The sequence below is a fragment of the Rissa tridactyla genome, chromosome 5 (genome assembly GCF_028500815.1).
Source record: "Rissa tridactyla isolate bRisTri1 chromosome 5, bRisTri1.patW.cur.20221130, whole genome shotgun sequence".
Taxonomy (NCBI): Eukaryota; Metazoa; Chordata; class Aves; order Charadriiformes; family Laridae; genus Rissa; species Rissa tridactyla.
The window spans coordinates 16600284-16622480 of NC_071470.1; the positions used below are offsets into that span (position 1 = coordinate 16600284).

A 22197-nucleotide genomic window follows, 5' to 3' on the forward strand; every position below is an offset into this window, starting at 1 on the left:
AACCTCAGTTATCCAAAAAGTTATTCTTATTTTTGTTTTGCTTTCACTGACGATATAGTATAGTACAATACTTTCTTACCTTATATTTTCTCTATCTCACACTTCAATTATAATATAAATTCAAAATTAAGCATTGATCAGCTTCCACAACTTTCAGAGTATTAATTTTAGTCACTTGCTTATGAAGAGTATTAGAATATCAGAAATCATAGTTTAGATTGTAATTTTTATAATTACTATATGCAGAAGTAACAATTGTCCATATGGTTAAGTCTCTGTATTTCTAATTACCTTTCTGTGCCTGTACCACTTCATCATCTGATTCCTTTGGAACAAAAATCTCCTTTATAGCAATTAAATCATTTTTCACAGTCTCCAACTGCTCTCCATCAAGTGTTGCTAAATATGACTGAATCTGTAAAAGAAAAGACAGAAGGAATTCCTAAATGAAACAGAGCCTTTTTCTTAAAATTGCTAATTTTGAGCCTGATACCAGAATAGGCTAAGAAGTGGAAACTTCCATTATGCTCGAACCTTGTCTTTAACCTTCCAATTTACGTAGACACATTTTTAGTTCTCATCAACAAAGTATCACAAAAATTACACCAGCCTTGCAAGATCATCAGGTCTCTACCTTCTCCCAGAACGTTTGTTTTGAATTGTAAAATTGTGGCTTAATTGCAAACTGTAATAAGCATTTTGGGATTGCTTGGATGAAGGCATCAGGAAAGAAGAGCACAGGTAGCATTCATGCTTAGTCTGAGAACACATGGGAGGAGTCAGAAAAAGAAGCCTGTTTCCCCGCCTTCAAAAAGCAAGCAAAATTATTGACAGTCTACCTATTCTGAAGAACATATTGACAGATCTTTGGGTGTCTCAGGTATCTGCAAGTCCCTGCACATCTAATAGGGATGGAAACAGATTCTTTGAATCACTGCTTGTTTGCACTACTGTTATGTGCTGTTAATCCCACGATTGCACTCTCTGCCTATGGAAGCCAAAAGAAATGCCTTCTCTCCATTTGATTCAAAATTTCACTTTTAGGTTTGTTTCAAGGTTGGGGTTTTTTAAGCTCGCTTGATAGATATGCAGACTGACTCGGTCAGAGACTGGAGAAAAGCATTGTTTTCTTATGTTCCTCCTTGATGTGTTCAGCTCATGTGCTCAGGGCTAAATGTACAATAAAGTCGGGAGATCCAACTCAGGTTGTGAAGGACTACCTGGGGCTTTTTGGCCCTCTCTATAGCGTTGTCCATTTCATAGGATTAACTGGGACTTTTTTAAAATGGAAATTTATAAAATAAAAGCTTTAAAACATCTTTAAATCCCTGCTATTAGAAGGACACAGGACATTAGCAATGTCTTCAGTTTCTCTTGCGCTCCTCCTGTGGCCCATCTGAGTGTGGCCTTTGGGCTGTTAGCAGAGGTCTCAAGCTTACAGTACTGTATTTGGTGAGCATGTGTGTGTATGGCAATGGGAAGATGCTCTGTTAGTCTTTTGGAATATATATCAGGGAATTGGACTTGTTGACCCAGACAAGTTGCATTCAATCCTGTTGGAGTGAGCAGGACTCTGAACCAGGGTTTATCTAGGACATAACATGAAGCACATCAGAACCTCATGGTAACAACCTGCACAAGTCTCCCTTACCATGTGGTATCTAACAGTAAAAGAAAAGTCATGTTGACACATGCAATTAACCTGAGCTTGTTTCACATGTAGGTTTTGAATTTATAATTTTGCATTTAGACACAAGTGCAAAAACCAAAACCATAAGGGACAGTATGTACCTAGCTGTTATTAAGATAAGCTTCTTTTATTTGTAGCAACAAATAAAACGTTTTAAAAAATAGGTTGGTTATTTTTCATTAAAAATAACCCTGAGGGCAAGGAGTGCTAATTACTAAACCAAAAACCAAAAAACAATGTATTTTAAGAAATATGCTCAGAAAACTGTTTCAGTACTAAATACCACTGCTGGGAATCTATTAATCTAGTTCTATTAATTTCTATCTATCTAGTTCTATTAATTTCCTGTCAGAGATCTACTGACAGCTGAAATTCAAAAATATACTTATTATATAGGCCTTAGTAACTTCATCCTGCTCTTCAGAGAGACATCTAGCATTTGTATACTCCCAGGAATGATATCTTGGGGTAGTTTTATGTAAGTTTAAAACCTAACACAATAAAGAAGACTTAGGAATTGAATAAGTAATCTGGAATTCATTTTAATTCCCTAGCCTCTAGCTGTGGTAGGTCTGGCATTCCTGAATGTAAGTATCAGTGCCTGATACAAAACCAAAAGACATCAGCCTTGCAAACTCTGAAGACATCTGCACACTGTCACAAGCTGATATATGGTCCAAACAAAAATAACTTTCAGTTGTGAAGTTGTTTGCTTTGAGTAAATCTTGGAGTTAAATTTTACATGTATTGATGCCGACTTCCTGAAGCCCAGGACTGGCCTGTGGGACCAATCCAGCTTTCTCTGAAGTTGATGAAAAATTTACTGTTCATTTCACATGCACCTGCAGAGTGAAATTAATGTAAAGAACAATTTTTTACTAACCATTATTTTGATTTATGCTGTCTGCATACTGTACCTGGGCTTCACTTTCATTCGACAGGATTTCCAGAGCTTCAAGATGAGACAAACCTTGGAACTCATCAAAAAGTAGTCCATAATGTGCTGTTCTTTCAACTGTAACTTGCTGGGCCCGCCTCTGTTTCTCTTTTTCTTTAGCTTCTCGCAACAGCTGCAAAAATATACATAATTTCCATTGTTTTATTGGTAGTGCTGTAGGTATGACAGATTTATTACCTTCTGCTTCTGCTTGTCGAGGCAGTAGTAGTAAAATTTGGGACTATATCACACCTGCAGAGCTGAAATTTCAGAGATGAAATATCTAACTTCTTTTTTGATAAACTTCTTTAATAAAATATTTAAGTAGTATTCTAAGTATGGTTTTGCCTGTGGTAATTGCTAACCATCTTTTTTCAAAAAACAATGAACAAACAAATAATCTTATGTTCTCAAAAGCAATGTCAGCTATGGATATTATATAATAAATTTAGCCAACAATTACGATGAAAGAAAAATAAAAAGGACTATTTCACACACAGCCTTAAGAGTTGTGCATTCCACAGATCACAAAATGGGAGGAATATTTTCAGGACCTCCCTATCTACTTGCATAGATAATGCACCTATATAAATAGTTCCTATAAAATATTTTCAGCAGATACTGAAGGCAGTTTCTGTGACAGCAGGACTGACAAAAGAGATTAGCCTAATACAGTATGACTTCTACCAAAGGTGGAGCAGAACTCCACATACTCCATATACTTGGGGATATTCTAGAGTGACTTTCTTATACACGTCTATTAGTGTATAAGAAGTAGTGTATAATAGAAGTGTATACACTTCTATTAGCATATAAGAAGGATAAGAATAGTGTACAGAATAGGATCCTCTATTCCTTCCTTCTCTTCCCGGGAAGGAATGGCCTCTCATATGAATTTGCTACAGTAAAGCGAGTAAATACATCTGAACTGCATCTTAAGCCATATATAAGCCTCTGAATACAGGTGAACACTCATCACTTACACTATTGCATCATTCAAAATTTCTATGATATTGTCTTCAGTTATTCATTTGTTACAAAAGATTTATGATGGCAGATTTTTCAGTCTCCACCCTCAAAAGATCACTCACAAAGTTTAATGTACAAATCACTGAAAAGGAAGCACTTTGTTATGTGACCCATGAGAACTGATTTATGTCACTTTCTGCCTCAGATTTTATATGTGAATTCATGCATACTGTTTATTAAGGTATTCTCAAAAGCTCATTTTAAGCTGTTATTCTTAACAAGAATTACTTGCTTTCGGCCTACTGCAATAGTATCAGTCTGTTTACACTTAAAATGACCAACACTAAAGATGAAACATCTCATTAAAAGAAAAATACCTTACTCCTCTCTACAAGGAAGTAAACATGTAGTAAAATGAAAGTTTTTTTCAATGTCTATTGATTTCCACGGCCTCCCTTCTCTCAGTGTCTGGAGGGCTAAATAATTTTGTACTAATAGCACTTATACTTCTGTTCAGCTTTTATCATATCTCTGAAGTTTTAAATGTATGAGTCATGACTGTGTAAGGGTACCATTAGTTTAGATAGACATTAAGATATAACAGCTTTAATTCCTAATGAAACATTTGTCATATTCCAGTATTACTCATTTCCAAGGAAAGTAGTACGGTGATGTTTATGCTGGAAGATATCTATCTACAGCTGTTACAAAACCACCAACAATTTCATTCTGTCTCCAGAGTGTAATGATTTATCCCCGCATATACTATCTTATTAAAATCATCTACTGTACATGTGATTATGCAGAAAAGATGATTTTATATTATCTTTTGTAGTTCTGTGAAGAAAAAGAAAGTGGAGCAAATACAAAGCGCAATATTTATTTCCTAGCCAGTATCTACTGCGACAAATAAAGCCTCCCCCTGAGGCATCTGAAATTCTGGAAAAAGAATATGAAACTGCATTGACAGAGATGTATTTAAAAAGTCCAACCTGAGATAGAGAAACTGTTCGTTCCATCAGGGTTTTGGTTCTCTTAAATCCAGGATCGCTTTCTGCAAGGACAGTCATGGTTTTCTTCCCAATAAATTCCAAAGCGTCTAAGCCTCCAGATAATACACTTTTCCCCTGTATAAAATATGCAATGCGGTTATTTTCTTTTCATTTCATGCTAATATGAACTGTAAAGAGTATTGCTTTTGCTGACACTGTTTTTGAACATTCAGGTCCCTAGATTTTCTATGCTTTAAGTAACAATAGGATTGATGCATTTATAAAATGATGTTAGTTTGTTCTGAACACATTTTCAAAAAGAAAAAAATGAACCATGCAAATATTTCTAGGTAATTAAAAGGCTCACATCGGAGGAAATGTAACACCTGTTGCCAATAAAAAAATATGAGTAACACCACTTTAATTTCATCCGAAGTGACATCTAGTTCATGGGAACATATTTTAGATATGAATAATATGGAGCCAAAGTCTATCATGAATAGGATGACCCTGCCTTACCTAAATGACTTCTAAATTGTTGACACTTGTGATGGCTCTGGAACTGTCTAGCAAAATACAGTTGTTTTTCCCGTGCCTTTGTATTAGCATTAGCCCTTACTCACAATTTTTCATGTAGACTGAAGAATTTTCACTGGCTAAAGATTTCGATTTCAGTCTGGATTATGCATCTGTCAGATATTCACATGCTGATGTAACCTGATACATAATGGAAAACCCTACCAAAGTCTCAAATGGTATTACAGACAACTCACCGAGACCTTAAGTTATTCTTTTTGTTTGGTGACATTCATCACCATGGTACAGCAGCCCCTCTAGGTTTGTGTAAGAGCACGTTTCTCTTATTTGAAAATCTCATACAATGCTCAGGTAATCTTACTGGTGTCCAGCTCTCACAAGCCCTACAGTGCTCCGGATTCTGTAGCAAGTTTTAGGAATAGACTATAGGAATAGTCCCTCTGCTCCCCAAATCTTTGATATTATAGTGATGAGGCACTCAGAGTGAATTGGATATACACTAGAAAAGAATTGCCACTTTGTAAAACACGCTCATGGGGAGTTAGTCTACTATGCTTTTTTAGCCGATGCTTGAAGTCTCTTATAATTTCAAGGGGAATATCGTACTGAAAAGCTCATGCCAAAGTAGTAACTGAATTAGTTGACTTTTTTGACTTTTTTTTTTAATTTGATAGTTACTTTACGACGGAAGAGACTCCAAACAGAGTTACAACAAAACTGCTTTTATGAAGACCTACAACTTAAGAAACTCTACCTGTTAAATGTGACCTACATTGAAATTGCACCTAAAAATGATGAAGAATAACTAGAGCAGAGAGGCCTGCTAAAATGACTCACTGTGTTTTGTACAGCATTAGTGATAGCTGACAACATGCCACGAGATCCAGATGAAGGAGAAGAAGGAATATTCTCAGGAGAGCTTTGGTGCAGAGAATCTTCTGCTTCTAACAAAAGAAAAAAAGCAAGCTATCGCATACTTTCAAGTCGCAAATTACAGTGAACTGGATTCTGTGATCAAAATGTTAGAATTTTGTACATTGGACTAATTTGGCAGTGTCAAAGAGTTTTGTCCAATCTCAGTGAACTTGAACTTACGTATAATTGGTGTTTCAGCTGTAGGAGGGTCTGCTGTTTCCGAAGATGATGAACTTGCATTATGAATCCCTAGGGTAGTTCCTGCTTTTTCCTTTACTGCTGTTATTCCATGACCTGCAGCAGAAGCATATTTTAGATCGTTTAGATTATTTATGATCTGAAAACGTATTACTAACAGTGCATAGTATTCTTATACTCCACGAATGATGACAATCAAAGTAACTATTAAACTTACCCCAATGGCTTGATTTTTTTCTAGGTTAATAATTGACTTATCCTACTACATCCAGTATATTAACTGACTAGAAATGATAAAGCTGAAGTGTAATACAAATTACTCTGGATCTGAAATGTAAAACTTGTTTCAATGACACATATAAGTTTAGTTCCCTGCTTTTCAAAATGCTAAATATTCTATTACAATCAGTTTAAACAGAAATTGATGGTCCTCCTAATGCTGTAGGGTTTGGCCTCATATAGTTTTCATAAATCTAGAACAATTAGCCCACAATTAATGGACTGTGGGTGGCTGCAGGGCTGAGGTATGGAATCCGTTCTTCAGTCTGCTGCATAGGTGCAATGTTAGGTAAGCATTTTAGAAATACTGACTCAGGTCCTCAAAGTTATTTCAGGATTTAAGCTCCTCAATTGCTCATTTGAAGTTAAATTCTAAAGTGTCTCTCCTCAAAGCTGCTGTTAAAATATACTCTGTAAAATCTGTTGGTGCCAGATGACACAGACAGAACTATTGTTCCAGTAGCAGCTGATCTCCTACAGAGATTTTACCATCTTTACCTGACGCATACGTAGTGACTCCCTAACTCTTTGTTCTATTAAAATGGTCTAGTACAATGTAAAGAACATACGTTATTAGTGTTTTTATCTGAATAATTTTGACAGAACGGGATTGCTTTGCTGCTTTTCTACACAGCGTTTACTTGCACTAGCAGATCACACAGACTGGTAATAACCCGCTATAGGATAGGGTGGGATTGCCTGGTACCCAGCAAAAGGAGGCAGTAGCTTCCTAATCTGCATCAACTGTAGTTGAAAAACGGTGCCCTTAAAAAAAGACCAGCCTGAAATTCTCTGCCTATTCTGCTTCTGGATATATCCATAAGTATGTTCATGATATGCTTCTCTCATTACAAATGATCCAGCTAGAACATCTTCCTTAACTGGAAGTTTCTGCATATCAGCTGAGACATAGTAAGTGAACAACCAACCAGGTAAGCAATATTCTTTCCAACACAAAATGAAATGGCTTCAGTGACCCATTTTAATTTTTTTTGCACAGTACACTGTTACTGCATCTCACATAAAGCCGATCACTTCTACCAGTAGGATAATACAGAGTGCTTTAACTATCTGCCTAACTACTTATAAAAAGTATTAATGAAGATTTCATACTTCTTTGCTTTGGTACCTTAAACTAAACTGCGAATGGATAAATGATTTTAGAAAAGCTATTAATACAGATGCTCAGGCAGATACCTAGACATGTAAGACATGAAGTCAAGCATAACGATTCATTAAATGTTGTCCATACTTTCCCACAATTGTGTGCACTTTCTATTGGAGAAGTTCAGGGCATCTTTTCTGAGTTATATTAACTACAGCAAAATAGCATATCATTTGCCAGTGCTCTGCATTGTTCTGAATATACATTGACATATACATATATGTGTGTGTGTACTCATACAAATATGCTTTTGAATATCTGATTAAAGAAAGATGCAGCAAAACCATTTGAAATGGAGAAGGAAGAAGGAAAGCCTAGATTTATGGTTCTATGATTTCCAGATGGGTTGCACATCAGATGCTCTATGAATTCAATAATAAATACGCTCTAGAAAACGTATGTGAAGCAGCACTACTGAAAGATCACATCAAAGAAAACTGGAGTATCTGGAGGTAAACACAAAGAACAGATGTCCCCTAAGGAACAGACAAGCAGAAACAAGTTATTTTCTGTACGACAGCATACGCTGCATGGGGTCCTGATGACCCCATGAAACAGAGAGACTAGGAAGGTAAATGCTTTTACCTGTCTAAAGAAAATATGACCTTTGTCTATTTTATCTCATGTCTTACAAAATGCAGCAGTACGTCCAACAGTACAGGACATACTAGCTTATGCACTATGGTGATTTAAGTCATTGCTGGAAAACTTCTTGCCTTTTGCAAAATGCAGATACTGGGGAGCAGCGTACTACTTTGTCTAATCTCAATCTCCTCCATATTTTAATTGGTTCAATTAAAATATTATCATGAATAGATAGTCGTTTATTTACTCTCCAAATTCCTGGAACTCATTTATTTAACTATTAATTATGCTTTTAAACTAACGTAATAGATCCTCCATGTCACACGCCTTTCCATTTCTTCTACTCACAACTTTTTAAACGAGCAAGAGAGCTCTTTTCTTTCCATTCACTCGAATTTTTCTTAAGGACTTGACTTGCCAACAAAATATTATTGTTCTGTAATTATATAAAAAAATAACTATGAACATTAAGCAAAAATTTCCCTTTAACTGTGTGCGAACATTATAGATTTTCATATTAATTTTCCAGTTTTGTTCTGTATCTCAGCGTTTTCTTTTTTTTTTTCTATTATATATTTTGTAATTTGATTCTTGTAGTTTTGCAGACAAGCTTATACTTCCAAGAAAAGGAGTCACACAGTTCCTGTACTGATTTTTACAGACTTATAAAAGGCAGCATTTTCAGGACTGTGGTTACACACAGTAGAATGATAAGAAAATATTTCAGGTCAACTAGGAGTGGTTTTGCTGAACTAAGCTGTATGGCGTGTATGTTTGATTACAACAAAACCGGATGAGATCAGAAGACCACAACTGAAGCAAGGCAGCACTGTTAGATACACATACATGCACAAACATGGCAGACGAGCATGTTGCTTTGGAAATTAAAATTATTATTTGTAATTTCAAGAGGCACAGAAATAAAAGAGGTTATGGGAGATGAGCCTACATTTTAGAGATAAAGGTGTGCTGGTTTTGTTACAGTGGGTTGGTAACGCAACTGAGCAGATACTGTACACTTGGGAACACCTCAGACACCCCCATTTACTCATCTGTAAACAGCAGAGACAGAAAAGCTATGCAATGAGTATTGTTAACTGCTTGCTTTTTGAAGAAAGCATGCTTTTTTTCCTGTGTTGTGGCTTTTGGTTTTCTTCCCTACATGATTTCTTTTCTTTCTATTGGCTGGCAATTTCAACAGAATGGTGTTGTTCATCTTGCTAGGTGGAATCTTCCACTTGAAAATAAAGGTTTTGGAAGCAGTGCCTAAAAATGTGGCCTGCCTTTGAGTTTGCCTGATCTGCCCAAGGCCAGATCACAGCGCTTACATATGCTTTGGTCAGAAACATCCCACTTCACTTTAGGCACTCTTATCTTCCACCTCCCAGCTTAGTAGCTTTGGATTCCCTGCAGAGCTGAAAGAAGCAGACAGACATCTCTGGAGCACAGATGAGCACATCTGAAATCTAAACCATTCTCTGTAGGAATCACTGTCCCTCATCAATCTAGCACTGTCCCTTGTCAATCTAGCACTCCCAGGCAACCGGACTCCCTGCTTCAGCAGTACAGACAGGGAGGGTGAGTCTGAGATTTTGTCCCTGGCTACTACCCAGTCTTTGTCACCTGTGTTGCACCATGAGGACATTTCTGATGAACAACCGATTAAAACTCAGTCTAGTAAGATGAACGAAGCTTCATCTGGTTCAAGCTAAAGATGAAGACTGCGGCCATCTGACACTGACTGAGAAACTGAGGAACTTGAAGAAGGCTGGAGGGGAATCACTCATCTGTATGAAGTACGGGTGTGTGGAAAAAACAGCTGTGCTTCGGTTTTGTACACTAAAAAAGCGGGACCCCATTTGTGCTCACTTTTAGGCTATCCTAATGACACTTCATTCCCTTCAAGGCTTGAGAAAAATTCTCTTCCTTGTCGTTAAAACAAAAACACAGGCTATACTTTGGTAATACCTACGCTATCCAGTCTGTAAATCAGGAATAACTTCAATTAAGTTAGTAAATGAGACTAGTTTCAGATCTCCTTATTGCAATGGCAAAAGGTTTCAATAATAGCAATAGGCATAAAGGCTGCTACAACAGATTATTAGTTCGCAACCTCACCTAGACCACAAGACCATGTTAATAGATATAAAGAAAGAAAACGGGATGGCCATCCCCAAAGCACGTCCACAGTTCTTCCCATCTGATACTTGCATTCAGTATTCTTAAAAAGGAGGAACTGTGAAAGAAGGGTTTGCTGCTACAGCAACTGTCATGTGTTATTTACAAAACAGTTGTGACCACCATTTGGTTTCAGGCACAAGACAGTTTTCCCTTAATCAGATGAATTTATGCATTGAAAAAAAAGGTCTTCTGAAGAGATGAACTGTCCTTTTCGTGACTACATAGGTATAAGCATAATATCCAGCCTTTGGGTTTTTTTTCTTTATGTCATTCTTTATTTCTCAACAGGGGAATAATATCTGTAGAGAATGGAAAAGAAATTACATCATTTCAATACTTTAGTTTCACATTATCTGAAGTATTTGCATTTCTGTTCCACACAGACTTCAAGTTAAGATATGCAATGCAGATTATTACACATACCCATCTGTAATAATATCCAAGCTCATGAACACAGTGACATCACAAGTGACATTTCATTGTCATATTGAGTGACAAGAAAAGTTTTTCAGCATACGAACGCATATGGGTGTCTGATATTTCTGTGTGCCATTTTACTAGGTGAAGAAGTAGGTGAGGAATGATGAATGTACACAAGCACAAAATAATCATGATAGCAGAATATTAATTACAAGCAATGCACGAGATTAATGCATTAAGCAGCCTTATACTATGAAATTCAGAGACCATGCAAGTTACATAGCTGAGTTCTTTTTTTTTTTTAATTTTTATAGTGTAAGAGGTATTGAAAGATGTTAGTCTTATCAAGAGCACTAGTGTTAAAAAACCCCCCAAACTTATACAGATGGAAGCACATGCATACAGCATGACAGAGAACAGACTTTGCTTGGAAATGCAGCTTGCTGAGCACAGAACTTAAGCACCTAATGAACACCGTAATTCATTGATACAAAACAATACAGCATATGAAAGGCAAGGCTTGTAGGAGAAGGTAGTAACTTTCATTAAACTAGCAGATAGCTTCCTTGGAAAAAACCCCCACAAATGGGCAAGCTTTCAAGCATACAAGCTGTTTTTAAAAACAGAAGTCACAGGCTTCAAGTACAGACTGACAATATGTTTTGCCTCACTTAAGCCCTTTGGATAAAAGGTTTGCTGTTACAGCTAAGCTGACCTAATGGCTTCTTGGTGCTGGTATGGGAGATTCTGCTCCTCCTATGGTCCATACTTGTACCTTCTGCTTGCCCTTGCGCTTATCTCAGTGAGTTGGTTCAAGGAACTAAAAAGGCAGAAAATGGATTTTTCTTTCCTTTAGAGTTATTCTGATGTCAGTGTAGCTTCCTGAACTGGATTACCAGGAGCTCAGAGGAGCATGAGTGCTGGCACGGGGAGGAGGAAGAAACATGCAAGGAAAAAAGAGGTGCAGGACTGCGCATTTCAGTGGCTGCTAGCCATTACATTGGCTTAGATGCAATGGTAATCCACTGTTAGAGCAGAGTTTTAACAGTACTGTTACTAAGACACTGGATGGTGTAATTTACTAAAAAATACATTTTAAAAGGAAGAGGGTAAAATGGTGACGATAAGTACAACTTGTGTCTCCAGATCACAGTAAGCCTCTCTCTCCCATCTCATCATCCCAGCAACTATTTCAGTGGATCTACCCCGCTGTGCTCCCACAAAGGGGGAAATCAACCTTCTTGCACCTTTTAACAACAAAAGAAAACTCTTCACCTCATCAACGAGGCAGATTCAATAATTTTTCTTAGTGTGACATCTAGTGTCAGACACAAAGCATGGTTCAGGCAGTGACTGCTACTAATCCAAAGGCATTACAGATCCTGTTGTGTAGAGGACTATCACATCTGCCTTGTGGTGGGGACCTTGATCCAAATAATGTCAAAATCAGTTCAAAGACAATAGGCATTTTATTTAGGATACAAAAAACATCACCAAAACAATCACTGGCTATATGTGCACAGTTAGTTAAAGAGAGATAAGATACAAATTATACGGAAACTACCTTATTATTAGAAACTAAAATTGGGTAGGCTGAAGAAATTATAGCCATGCAGTAAAAATGCTAATCTGTTTGGGAGCTCTAAATCAGGGTTTGAAGGATAATGAAACCAAGATCCTTGGAACAATCATTTCAGCTCAGTCATAAAGAGAAAATAATGTAGGAAAGAAATCGTTTACAGTAAGAATGATCATTCACTGGGACAACCTCCCCAGGGACATGGTAGAGCCCCCATTGCTGGGAGTTTCCAAGATGTGACTGAAAAAGGTGCTAGATAATCTCATCTAGGCGCCCTTTCCCACAAAAGCCTGGACCAGATGATCTTTTGAGGTCCCTTCCAACCTGGGCTGTTCTACATCACTATTTGTCAAAAGCTGAATGTATTTGGTTTAAGATGTTATCTAGTCCACTTCAAACTGTTTCTGCTAATTTTATAGAGTACGATTTTGAAGAAAAATATAAGAAATAGTATATATTTGTCATACTTAACCAGACAAGCAGCTGTGTTGTACAAAGATAACGACAGAGCAACAGAAAAATCACATACATGTCAGAGCAACAGAAAAATCACATACCGAAGGTGTTATTGGTAAGTCTAATTCCAAGAAAGCAGCTTTACTTATACCATTTGCTACACTGAAGGAAAGAGCAACATTAAAATGGACTGGATAATGGCAAACCTATTTTCTGATGTAAAATATGAGACGAAGCGTTGGTTGAACTGCTCAGATATTAAATGGAGTAACTTGAAGTGGAATAATAAATATTTAATAAAAAGAAGAAAGCTTATTGAAATTCCCAATAGCTTTAATTTTTTTCTCTCTCTGTCTCTTGCTAGGAATTATCACACCGAACCAGATATATGGTATATGCAGTCCCACACCCTGTCTATGACAATGACAGACAGTAAATACTTCACAGGATCAAGCATGAATTTATGTAACACACAACTAGGAAATAACCCCTCTATATGAGGAATATAAACTATTACCTGCTGCGTTGATTTCCTGGAAGAAATCTAGTATTATCTATGTGGTCTTCCAAGCTATCTTGGGTTCGGTAAATCAATGTTTGATTTAGCATCCCCAGTTATAATGTCACAGAAAATAAATTTAAATGTTGTCCTAAAGATTTAGGATCCAATATGAGACTCAGGATACCATATAAGGAAATATCTGACATAGGAAATATCTAACTATAGGATGGAAGAATGTACATTTGATTTCTGCTTAATTCAAAGACTTTTTTTATTTAATAAACTAACAGAAAAAAAGTTAGATCCAAAATTATTAGATAGTAATATGGGAACTCAATCCTACCCTGATCCCAGGATCAGGAATTCTGTCTAAGTTGTAGATTCCAGGAAATGGGAAGAGAAAACAAGGGAAGTGCTGCTTCACATACATCTTGTTTTAGGCTCTTTCCCAATTGCTCTCCATCACTGCCAGAAACTAGATAGTACACGGACCTTCAGTGTGCCATAGTGCAACCATTCTCATGTAAAATTAAAATTATTTTAAAATTTTCTTTTTTCTTTTCTGCATGTGGATGCTCCTTTGCCTAGGCAACTTGACCTGTTCCAACTGTGCTCACTTTTAAATAATACTGATTCTAACAATATATATACATGTTGATGATATGCTGTTGTGGTTTGGGCCAGACTGGCCACTGAAATGAATGACAGATTCAAAACAGACAACATCACACAACCTTATCAAGTCAGGCTGCCTAGACAGCAAATTTGTTCACTTATTTACACTCTGTAAAGATAGTCATGATGCTGATATAGTATGTTAAGAAGTCAGTATCAATTAAGCATGAACCAAGATGATGTACGGCCTATACAAAAATAACATCATATCATTAAAAAGTCCATGGAGATCCACAGAGACACAATGCTGGCAGCAGGTTTTATAGACAAGAGCAACAGCTGTAAAAAGGTATGCCAGGTTTACCAACAAAGGATACAACACACATTCTTGTTTGTCTCCCAAACTTTTTACAACAGCATTCATCATTTTCAGGCAAGCTCACATCAGTTGCCCAAGAAAATATCTATGGCCATACTGCCCCACAGAAAACATATACACTTTGTGACACTAAACTGATTGCTTAGTGAGGCCAAGACTTCTAAGCAACAGAACACTGAGAGTGAGACTGCCACTGCAAGCCTGCAATGACAGTAACTGTTTGGTAGCAAATAATCTTATTACCCACAAACAACATTAGAATATCTATTTGATAGAATATTATTTATTGCAAAAGCTAAACAGAATATACATATGACTATCTCACAGTCAAAAACTGAATGACATGAAAGAGCTCTGTTCCAAGAAACCCATGGCTGCAACTATAAAAATGAACTGAAGAATTCATCAGCATTACAATTCCAACTGATGAACAGTACAATTACTTTTATGCACATAAACTTTCTTCTTTAGTTATTTACACTAAGCCAAATTCTTTTCAGAACGCTGTTACAATGGTCTGAGAATGTAAGAGGAGCAAGGCTTGTGGACGTACCTCCTTCTCTGAAGGTACTTAAAAGAGGGGTACACATGGTGCTTAGAGACATGGTTTAGTGGTGGATTTGTCAGTGTTAGGTTAATGCTTAGACCAAATGATATTAAAGGTCCCTTCTAACCTAGATGATTCTATGATTCTAAGTCTGTGAAAGCAGTACCCTTTATTAGACCTACTAATAGTGTTAGGAAAATAAATGGGTGAAATTTTTGACACAGAGGCCCTTCCTCAAGTCTGAAAGAGAAGTGCTAAACTTTAAGGTTAAATACAAGTTGAGAACGCACGCAGTTCCACAGCTAGTGAAGCTGCCTTTGTCCCCATTGGCATGTTCTGTGTGTTCCCATCACTTTCCATTCAGCATTAGGGTGATCAAATGGTGAGCCAGATTAGGGCACTTACAAACTGATCCTGCTTACTTCATTTGTAGTTTTTTGTCCCATAAACCAGCTCCCCACGTCACTACATGAAGGCTACAGTTAGCATAAGAGAAGGAAGAAATACATTGTTGGGTCAGGGCAGGCCTGCTCCTTTCAGCAGCAACCTTCACTTATGTCAATTTAAAGACATTTTAGAAACCCATTCGGAGTTTAATCAGATATGTTAATTGGTTGGACTGTCTGAAAGAAAAGGTAGTTATGAACCCTTGAGTGTGGGTTACTGAAAAAAAAAGAGAAGATAGGGGAAATTAAACCCTTCTCTGAGAAATAGATGGAAATAATCTATTGCTCACGGAACAGAGGAGGAGAAAGAGGAGAATCATTTCGCCTGATATGGGATCATAAAACCAGTATCTTTGTTGACTCCATTATTTTTAGCAACTAGTAAATAACTTTAATTCCTAGGTTCATCTTTTGAAGGTGTTTTGTGGATCCTTTATGAGAACTGATTAGTTAACAGCTTAGTAGGTGCTTTGTGAGAAATTCCCCACTGGTAACTTGTTGAGGAATGGCTATATGAGAACCGGCACGGCACCATGCAGGACTATCAGAAGTAAGCTATGCCTGCCTGCATGGAGAATTCCGAGTCATGCTGATAAGAAAGATGCTGAAGGCCGTGCTGACCTTCCTTAAGTCAGATAAACAACTTTGAGAAAGTAGACTGTGAGAGAACAGGAACAAACCTGGACCCAAGAAACTGCATGTAGGAGGAGTATGAATAATGTAATCTTTAGTGCACAGCCAATAGTTGTAAGACAAATAGGCATATTTAAGTATAAGAGTATAAAAGTCTGATGAAGCTGCAATAAAGCTGAAGCTTGCTTTATCACTCATATTGAGTCGACTGCTTGTTTCCCTCGCTCATCGCAGTAACTAGGTATTTGCATGCTTCACTTTTTCTCTGTGAAAGGTTTCAATATGTAATGATTAAGTTCACCTAAAGCCTTCACAAGGATATGTTGTACTGACATACTATCAGAAATGAGAGTATAGGGAGAGGGATTATAGGGTCCATGTTTCCGTGTGACGTTCTACTCTCTGAAGTCTGGTGTGATAGCTTAACAGTTTCACTGGGTGTCAGTGAAAGCTGGAATGGTTTATGAGAAGTGAATTCATATGGTACAGATAGAAGCCATGGTGTATAAACCACAAACATGCATGTGCATGAATCTGGGCTGGAGTGCTTTGACTTCAAAAACTGTAAGCCTTTGGCTAATAGTAATTGTATCAGATTATGTATCCTTTCTGTGAAGAAGCCACAATGAGGTAATTAACTAACTTGACAAAAAAGCCTAGCGTCTTGTCCATAATCTGACCTGAAGAAATATTTATGTGCTTTGACAGTTTAGGAAGGTCCTTCCTCTTGTTAAAAAAAAATCATGACTGCCAAGCATATGAGAACAAAACTGTCCATGAATCTTTAAGAGACAACATTAATGTGTCTAATGATGTCTAATGATTTGTTTCCATGTACTTTGCTGATTGAACACTTACCTACTGTGGCAGAAGCTGATGACAGGAGAGACTTTCCCCAGGAACCCCAAGCTCCCCATCTGCTTGCTTTAGGTGAGGAGTCTGTAGCCTATAAGAACAAGAACATTACTCCACTGTCTAAAATTCATGTTTTCTAAAGGCAGGAGGAAACACAAAGAACCTCTCAGGCAACAAAGTCCGGCGTTTAATAAATGATGATCAGCAAAAATGGCTGTGCCATTGCTTACAAGGGTATTCAGTCTGAAAATAGGCAGTTTGTAATATAACACTTGGCTTCCCTAATCATGGTGATGCCTTCTGAGGAATGATTCTCAAGAGACAGAACATACAGAGAAATACCCCAGAATGATGACTGACAAAAGCTTTGCCGCCAGCTCCTCTGACAGATGCTTAAGCTTTTGTACAAAGTAGTCCTTGCACGAAAGGTGTCATTCTTATGGCACTGCAGGGTTGTTACTGTTCTCACCTCACCCTTTCTTCCCCCAGGAGGAAACCAAGGTCATCAACCTCACTCTGATGTCTGTGAAACTGATCATTTGACTGTTTCAATATGAAGTCAGATAGGCTAATTGGAACAGCCTTCTGTAGTGGGTTAAACTAACCTCACAGGCTTTGACTGAAATGGGTTCTGCAGGCTCTACTGCAGAGCGTGACTTTCAGCTAAAGAACTGTAACACCTGGCTGGGAAGGTGCTAATACCGGCGTACACATCCATGCAGTGAACACACGACTACAACTTCAATGTGAAACAAGAGCATCCATGTAGAGAATTACTTAAGAATTTGGTGTCATACTAAAATAAAACCTATTTCACATGTAGTATCCCTGGGCAGACATGCCCTTCTATAGCTTTATTATATTGACTGATTCATATATTGCTTTATGTTCACCGTTTGGTCACTAAGGCCAGATTTTTAAAGGTCTTTTCATTCCTAAAAGTGCAACATATTCTTAATGGGATCCTAAACACTTACGGCCAGTGCTAGATTAGGTATTATGTGAAATTCAAGCTTCCATGCACAACAAAGCAGAATGGGAAGCTTAGTTCAGATCCCCTATTCCTGAAAGAGCCTAAAACTCCAGAGATGTCTTTACAGGTGTCCTACTGTTTCTTCAGGCACTTGATCCTACAAAACCGTACAAGTTTATTAGGGCTATTATTAGGGAGAGGCAGGAACCCATCTCCTTCCTGACTCCTAGTGGGAGCTGGAGTTAGAGGCTTCTCTGCCTGAGTTTTCTCAGAGGTGTAACCCAGAAGTGCACAGAGAACTCCTGAGTTCAATAAAAACCCAGCCAGAGGAGGTGCTGCCCACCTTCTACATTTATGTGTGGTGTTAAGTGATTATCAGTATTCTATATTTAAATCATATTAAGAAACTGTTGTCTCAAGAAAGACTCCAGTAACGCACCATCCCTACACAATCAATTCAAAACCAAAAGCTGAAGTTTCCCAAGAGAGCTCTGCATTGTGTAGTGTACAGATCCCCTGTCACCTCTGAGGTGTGTCCCCCTCACTGGTGGAGGACTAAAACAATGTGTTTTGACCTTTTCCAATTTGTGGATGTCTGAAAATTTTTCAGTGGAGATGAGAACATCCTCAGCTATGTCACGTGTATTGGATTTGGATGTTGCGGAGGCCGTAAAAAAGTCTTGTTTTTCTTAAGTTTTCTTTTATTAACTACTTGCAACTACTCACAGGACTACCAAAGGTCTGCGGATCACAAATCAAAACCTACTGGCCTAGAACAAATTGAAAACTACTGGCTGTTTCACCAAGCCTTGTGAAACATACTCTGTTTTTTTGTAAAGTCAATGACTTGAGAATTAGCAAGTACAAGATCCAGTGCTGCATATGCAGCTTAAATTCTGTCCTCTTCTAGGTTCACTCTGTGAACTGAATGAAGCGGATTCGTACAGAAAGCCAGATAACAAAATCACAGCAGTATTATATCTATACAAAATGGACTAGATTCTTAATAAGATTTAGGCTCTGGTATAGTTTTATTGCAGCCAGGCTAGACAGACCAAATTAATATCACACTGGCAAAGAGAAATTCAACTGTTCCTAGTTTCCAAAAGCTTGGTGTTGCAATTAACTTATTTATTTCCACACAGGTTCTCTGTATATAACTCCCAAGGCTTTTGTGAAAAACGGTATGTACATTGTACAAAATTCTGTCCTTACAAAGCAGGGAAGGGAGGGCTTTTATGGAAAGAAAGTATAACTTACTGGACTGCTTTGTTCATTCAGTGTTTCCTCAGATTCAGGCTCTGCATCAAGGCTTACGGTCTCATTGCACTCAGTGGGCATGTCTTCGGTCACCTCTCCACTGGCAGCCAGAGTTTCAATTATTTTTTCAGTCAAAGGGTTTTCATTAATAAATATGTCTCCTTCCTGTCCATTCCTGGCACTCTCAGTGGCCTGTCCACGTTCATCTTGTGAAGACTCGTGCAAGATCTCAGCTTCCATGAGGTGTGGTACTGACTCATGAGGCAACACCTCATTGCTGGTCATTTCCACTACTTCAGGTTTTTCTTCAGATGGGATGCCATCATGTATGTCTTCAGACATTTTCAATTCTGAATATAGAAATAAAATAAAAGTCTTTTAGGTTCCATAAACATTTGAATGACTATGAAATACGCAGCATTTACCATAAGCTGTTGCTGAAAAACAACACAGCCTTGACGTAAGGCCTCCTGAAGTACAGAACTCTGTGGCACATGCATCATGCTGGCACTGATATCACGATGATACTCTGAATATTCTATTCACCTTGCAGAACTCAAGTACGAAGAGAAGCATTACTGTTTTCCAAAATATGATTTGATGAGGGAGAAACAGTGTTCATTTGTCTGTAGAAGTCAAATGTAAGAGCTTCCACATGGTTAATTCCCTGTGTTCCAAATCAGATGCGTATGAAATACCACTAGATAATCTGAGCTCCGATAGCCAGGCAGCTCTTGCTCTTGTTCTCATTATTTCCACACACATGGGTTCCTATAGCCTGCTGACTGATGGAGAGGAGGATGACAAACACAGTGCGACTAAAACTGTGGTGATATCTATGTGTTGGAGAAGGGGCATAACGTGAGAACACGACAGGCCACGGTCCCTGTAGCCATTTCATAGACAGGAAGCATTCATTACTCACACTGCTTCTGCATCACTTGTCTGAAAGGCTCACTGTTTGGGCAGTGTAATGCTTCTCACTTGCTCCTAAATTCCAGCTGTGCGATTAAACTTCAGTTTTGAAGCCAAAGTAAGCTTGCATGAGGTACAGTTATTGATTTCTGGTTTTTTTTTTTTTGGTAAATTACAAACCAGTTTTATCTTATTTACTTCTTTCCTTCCAGTGTAACTTTTTTTTTCTAGAAGAAAAAGACCACTGCACGGTCATCAGGCTGAGGATCCAGGAAGGGAAAGAAGTGGCCATTGAGGAAGCTCTGCAGCTGATTAAGGAGCAGCACAGGCAGAGTCCAAAAGGACTACTGCACAGTGATTACCAACACACACTTGCTGGCAACAACAGTATGCCTGCACTCTACTTAGAAGACAACCCTTGACAGGGAGTTGTCATTACAAGCTCCTGACTATATATTGAGTTGCATGGCATAAAATAAACTCACACAGTCCTCTCTGCAGATTTTGTCTTTCCATTGATTCCCATATTAATTAAACGTGGTTCAAAGCTTTGTACCTGTTAGGAAGGACTGAGGTTCTAAGAGAGACTGAAGAACGTGGAAAAAAAAAGAGGGCAAAAAGCAAAATATAACTGGGATTTAGGAGAAATCTGCCTGAGAAACATGTATTTAAATTAGTATATTTTATTAAAGTCTATAGAATCATGTACATCAGTGGCTTTGGAAGCCTGTTTATCTAACTTGAATGTAGATCAGCTGTTTGAACAGTTCCAAGAACAGCATTGGGGATCAGTGAATAAGAAACATAAATACATAAATAAGCATTTGGTGCCACTTACATTACTTTAGCTTACACTGTAACTTAATTATCGTTAGAAAACATACATTTACAAGTCAGAATCTTTGCATCTGCCAAAAGTATTTGCAGTTTTCCATTACAAATACAGCAAATACTATAAAACGCGTTAGTGTAGGTAAATTTTGCCATTGTTTTAACAGTACTCACTGTGTGGTGGGCAGCATCACCTGGAGAAAATTTTTGTGTTTGTAAACCAAATTCCATCGTCAGATATGAGGATCCTCTACCAAAATGTGTAAAATCTGTACACACCCGCATCATAAATTTGCATGGGGATTAGACCTTGGTAAGAAAATGCCCTACACCAGTACAATTTGTAAAGGATCCCGCATAGATGCGCACACGAATTTTTGCAGGACTGGGCCATCTTTGGGGAGCACTCGGGCCAAAGTGCCTTAAGTTTTGTGCTAAACCGTCCTCACAGGAGCAAAGGAGTGAGCAAGAGCAAACTCCCACACCTCTCTGAAACCACAGCCATGCATGACCGGGGGGGAAACGTGCCATTCAAAATGTCATCTGTGAGACTCCAGTGATCTAAATCAACTCGGACAACTCAGCCCAAGGGGAATTACCTATCTACAGGTAAGTTCATGGGAGAGACGCCAAGGCCAGCCCCGGGCCGGGCGGCCAGGCCAGCCCCCCGCCCGCAACGACCAGCCGCCCTGAGGCGGGGACCGGCTTCCCCTTAGGGTCCGGCGGTGGTGGCAGCTCCCGCCGCCGCTCTGTGGCACCTGCCGCCCCGCCGCTTGAGGAGTTTCATCCCGCCTGGAAAGCAAAGCTCGGCCGCCGGCAGGCGCTGGATCAACGCCTCCGTCAGGGATAACTTTTTTAAATGGCCGGCGGCGGGGCGCTCCCCGCTCGCTCGACGCCCGCTGTCGCCTCTCCCTCGGCGGGACGCTGCGGGCAGGGCGAGCTGAGGCCAGGCCCCCTCGGGCGACTGCCCCCGCCGACAGCTCCCTCTGCCCCGCTGCCACCTGCCCCCGTAGAGCAGGAGCAGCCGGAGCGCCGCTCCCTCAAACCCGCAGCGGCCACAGCTTCCCCCTTCTTTTCCTTTTTTTTTTTTCTTTCCTTGTCGAAATCCCCTGTGGGGCAGAGTTATCAGTGAGGAGCCCGCAGCCGGTTTCAAAAGCGGCAGAAAAAGAAGAAATCGCCGTGCTCCTTACCGCTCCGCAGTCCCCCGGCCGGCGCGCCCCCTGCTCCTTCCCCTTCCCCGCCCCGCCACGTCGGCAACAGCGAGGGGAGGAGGCAGGGTAGGGCGGGCAGCCGCCGGCCGGCCGGGCCGCGGGGAGGAGGGGGAGGAGGGGGAGGAAG

The 22197-nt window shown here is 39.0% G+C and overlaps 1 protein-coding gene across 5 annotated transcripts in view; it reads right to left on the reverse strand.

The window, feature by feature from the left end:
• Window positions 1-22094, reverse strand: part of FAM114A1 (family with sequence similarity 114 member A1) — a 39060-nt gene extending 16966 nt beyond the window's left edge. The window contains exons 1-8 of one of the 5 annotated variants that reach the window (XM_054203614.1): window positions 22050-22094; window positions 19114-19463; window positions 16884-16971; window positions 6221-6334; window positions 5963-6069; window positions 4589-4723; window positions 2608-2760; window positions 292-415 (exon numbers count right to left, since the gene is read on the reverse strand). In XM_054203614.1, coding sequence (XP_054059589.1) covers window positions 292-415; window positions 2608-2760; window positions 4589-4723; window positions 5963-6069; window positions 6221-6334; window positions 16884-16971; window positions 19114-19455 — 1063 coding nt within the window. In that variant the 5' untranslated portion in view covers window positions 19456-19463; window positions 22050-22094. Of the gene's footprint in view, window positions 1-291; window positions 416-2607; window positions 2761-4588; window positions 4724-5962; window positions 6070-6220; window positions 6335-16883; window positions 16972-19113; window positions 19464-21033; window positions 21612-22049 lie in introns of those variants that run through there. The other 4 variants (XM_054203616.1, XM_054203615.1, XM_054203613.1 and 1 more) reach the window with 4 other exon arrangements.
• Between the last annotated feature and the right edge of the window lie 103 nt (window positions 22095-22197).